General features: G+C 38.6%; 1 protein-coding gene across 2 annotated transcripts in view; it reads right to left on the bottom strand.

Moving 5' to 3' along the window:
• LOC116399377 (CCR4-NOT transcription complex subunit 3-like) overlaps nucleotides 1–4,365 on the bottom strand; it is a 19,291-nt gene that overhangs the window by 12,785 nt on the left and 2,141 nt on the right. The window contains exons 3-4 of one of the 2 annotated variants that reach the window (XM_031876496.1): nucleotides 884–951; nucleotides 116–148 (exon numbers count right to left, since the gene is read on the bottom strand). In XM_031876496.1, the coding sequence (XP_031732356.1) occupies nucleotides 116–148; nucleotides 884–951 (101 nt within the window). The remainder of the gene's footprint in view (nucleotides 1–115; nucleotides 149–883; nucleotides 952–4,365) is intronic. The other variant, XM_031876497.1, reaches the window with a different exon arrangement.

The raw sequence follows: 4,365 nt of genomic DNA, 5'->3' as shown, positions 1-4,365 counted from the left end.
ATATATTAAATTAAAAGCCAGTTAAAAAAGATACACACTATATGCAAATAAATAAACACTTTATAAAAAAAGTACAGTTTATTAGTTATATCATTTTTTTTAAATGCACACTTACATTTGTTTTAGCTTTGTGCAACTCTACTGATCTCTGTGGTGGAAATTTCATGTTCGTTGCAGAAGCAAAAAGTCACAATTAATCACGGAAAAAAAGACAAACATGAGACAAGATGGATTATTAAAAAACATGATACAAATGATGATAGAACAAGACTAGTGAACGATCAGCATTACAACCACAGCAGCACAATAATCGGGGGTACAGTGAAGGAACTGGGACGCCCGCTCCTCTAAAGGACTGCTGTGGCTGCGGAGGCCTTCGTCTCAGCTAACGACAGAAACTCAAGGCAGAAAATGGAAATCAATTTAAAGAATGCAGGAAAATAAACACTTTAAAAACACTGACATGTTTCACTAAGAGACGTCGTTCACTTCTCTAAATCTTAATCTCAGTAAATAAAACATCCGAAGACGGAATTCAACATCATTCTGTCGGCATTTACTCCCCAATAATAAACACAAATAATGACAATTAGAGGCTGGAACAATAATCAACAATAGTCAACAATAGCTGTGATTAACATCTAAAGTTATTTCTAATACCACAGTTCTCTGGTTGCAGCTTCTCTCTGCTGGTTTTCTTACTCTGTTATTCTGTAGTTTGTCACAGTTTTCGGACATTTTACAGATTCCAGTTGCAAACCATTTGAGTTTTTAATATCATTACATCTTAGACTGTGGATCAGACTTAAAAAAGTCTCTGGCAAATAGCGATGGGACTATTTTCTTGCAATCTAAACAAACTGTAGTTTATATCCTTCCTCACCTTTTGCCAAATGTCTTCAAACTGTTCGACTCCTTCCGCTACTTTTTTCAGACATCGATCTATTTCACCTGGAGGAGACGAGAGGAGCAAGAGGAGACGAGAGGAGCAGGAGGAGTCGAGGGGAGCAGGAGGAGCAGGATTAACAATTACAGAAGCAAAACTGATCACGTTAAAAGAGAATACAAACATCACAACACGAAGGAGCAGATTTAACGGATTATCTGGAGAAAAACCAGAAAACACATCTTTTAAAAGTCATTCCAGGTTCCAGGTTTGAGAGGTTCTACGCGGCAAAGTAACGCAGGTAACATAGCCTGCCTCTTATATCACACACATCAACCCACCCACACACACACACACACACACACACATAACTCTGATATTAACCATAAAGAAAGAACAACGTTCATTTGTTACGTAGACTATTGTCAGTTTGTCTCAACAACCGTGTATTAAAACGGTAGAATACTGATTATCAGGAGATAGTTAGATGATGTTTAACTCATATATTTATCCTAATTTAAGCTCAATATATTTAATAGTATTAGTAGTTATCATTTGAAATGTTTCATTACAAGTTACATCGACTTTTAAACATTTACTCTATTTATTGTTGCTGCCATCTTTGATAATTGTGTTGTCAAAGAAAAATAAAAATAAACACTATCTCGTATGTGAGATTATTTAATTACTATTTAAGTAAACTCTATTTAAGTAAACTCCAATCAGCACAGGAGAGAAAGACTATGAAGATATGAAGATATGAAGAGGGAACATTGAAGGAGGGTTTGGTAGAAACTGAGAGCTGTGACCAGGAGAGACATTTAGGAAACATGGAGGTTAAAATGAAAGATTTTTACTAATATATTTTCCATGTCTTTCAGGCAACTTTTCATGACTATATGATCTCTAAAAAACATCTGTTTATACATGAAAAAGAATAACAAGGTCAGAGTGAGACATCACTCCATGCTGAGAACAACAGAACGTCACATGACCTAACTGATCTGATTATAACCAACGGGCTATAGATGTTAGTTCATCTTAACTGAACCACAGACGCTCTATAAACAGGTGTTTTGTCTCCATGACTTCTACTAAATGTTCTGGGTTTATTTAGAAGGCCTGGAAACGGATATTTTCTAATTTTCTAATGATTTTTCAGTGTTTTTGTTGTTGTTGTTGTGATCGCATGAACCGTGTGCTGCGTTCAGGAACGCCCAAAGAACCGGATCAGAGGTTAAAATGTTAAAGAGTTTTATTAAAAAATGGACAAAATGTTGTGCTTGTGAACGAGCCATTAAAGACTAAATAACTTCCTGTTTGAAAAAAGCTTTCTAACTCATTACAATCTGTAACGGTTATATTAATGTTGTTCTGATTATTAATTGATTGATTGATTGATTGATTGTGCGACCGAGAACAGAACGAGTGATGTGAACAAACTGTAGTTGGGCCTTAAACTGCCTTGATGTGAGGATTGTGCTGCGGGTGAGTTATTTTTAGATGAAAGTCCACCTCCTCGGTAATAATACATTAAGACTTGACAGAGACTAGTTGGCGCTTGTGCTTAATCTTTTCTTCTTCATGAAGGGGAGATTTTAGGGGAGATATTTGTTGAGGTTCAGTCGGGAGATGTCACGCGAAGGGACGAGAAGAATCAATCCCGTCAGAAAAGTGTGTTTCAGACAGTCAGCTGACAGTCAGATAAAAGAAGAGGAAGACGTCTGGTGGACGCAGAGCCTCAGTTCACCGTCTCTATACACAAAGCTCTGGTCGGGTGGAGATACTGATATAAGTATCACAGAGGAACCAATAGAACTACTGTTCATGGATTTTTGACCGTTCCATCTGACAAAATAAATGTACATTTTACATTCGTCGTGGCGGTTATTTACGGTCCGAGTTGGACAACAGTTGCTGACATCTGCTGCCGGTTTGAAGAAGAAGAAGGAGGAGGAGAAGGAGAAGAAGAAGAAGAAGTCACAGCTGGACACGACTTTGTCGAGACGTAATAAAGGGAACGTAAAAGAATCTACAGCCTATTGTGGTGAAGGTGAATAAAAAGCGGTAGAGGGAGTAACACACCGCCTCGACGAAAGATGAGCAACAAACGAACGTCGTAGTCTGTATGAAAACACATTTTATGTTTCTAATTGTATATATATTCATGTTCTTTGTAAGTGCTCGTCTGACTCGCCCGAGATGAATTTGATCAGTTTACAGAAATACAAAGAAGCCACAGCGTGTTTTAATCACCTGTAACAGAACAGAATGTTGGCCGGAGTTGTTTAGCAGCTAAAAAAAGCTTCTGAAGCCGTTCAGAAAAATAATCTTTTCAATTAAACAGTTGTTTTTCATAACTCTGTATAATTGAATTTGTGCTCACGGTGAAATGGAATGCTGACTGACTTTAAAACTGTTATTTCTTTCATTTATAATGAAGATTAATTAGTTTCAAACGGGGACAAAACAACGTCGGCATCACGAGGTCTGAACTCACTGTGGAGGTATTAAAGACACCGTGATACAGATTCAAGAACTAAACACAATCTACCGCCATGAAATAAAGTCAACCAGAACATCTGTTGCAGGTGGTTCTTTGCTGAAAGACTCAATGGACACACATAAATACACACGTGTGTGTGAGGAGTGAACGTTCTCTACAGTTATCTTGAAACCAGAGCTGCATGAATTATCCAATAAATCGCTTTTTAATCTTTTTTTTAAAGCAAAAACTCCAAAAGTTTGATGGTTCCAGGTTCTTAAGTCTTCTTTTCTTTTGTCTAACGTGACAGTGAATGGAGCACGACTGTATTTTGGACCGTTGGTCGGACAATACGAGACATTTGATGAAGTCACTTTGGGATCTATTCAGCAGGAAAGAGAGACGGACACTCGCACTGGAAACCTGAGAATAAGAAAATGAACAGCATACCGATGCTCCTGTTCAGTGTTTGTTCTTCTTCTATTCTTATTTGAGAAGATAAAAGGTGACAAAGAGCTCAGGTAGATCCATCATGTTTGAGCTGAATCTACAGAAACCAAAACCACACGTATACCCGACTCTAACCCGACAGGACGACCCGGGGAACAAGCTGCTGGTGACTTCTGTTTACATTCCTGCTTCTCTTGTCAACCGAGCAGCGTGAAACTAAAAGTTGTTTTTGCTTCTCCACTTCGGGTCACATAACAGAACAAAGCAGCAGTGGGTGTGATCTCACTAAAGCCGAGCACATGTTTGAATCTGGTGTTTGATCCTCCTTACAGTGACAGACGGGCGTAGACGCCATCGGAGGGACTTTCAGATCACGGAAATGTAAATTGTGGCTCTTCCTGCGTTACCTTGTTTACTTTGTCGTAAACCTCAACCCACCTGGAACCTGATCAGATCACGAGTCTTGCTTCGCACGAGTTCAGGTGTTTTGATGGGACACACACACACACACACACACACACACACACACACACACACACACACA

This window comes from Anarrhichthys ocellatus, unplaced genomic scaffold (assembly GCF_004355925.1).
Source record: "Anarrhichthys ocellatus isolate YVR2014 unplaced genomic scaffold, GSC_Weel_1.0 scaffold110, whole genome shotgun sequence".
Lineage (NCBI taxonomy): Eukaryota > Metazoa > Chordata > Actinopteri > Perciformes > Anarhichadidae > Anarrhichthys > Anarrhichthys ocellatus.
Note: the sequence above shows the minus strand (reverse complement) of the source record. Positions and strands in the feature narration are given on the sequence as shown.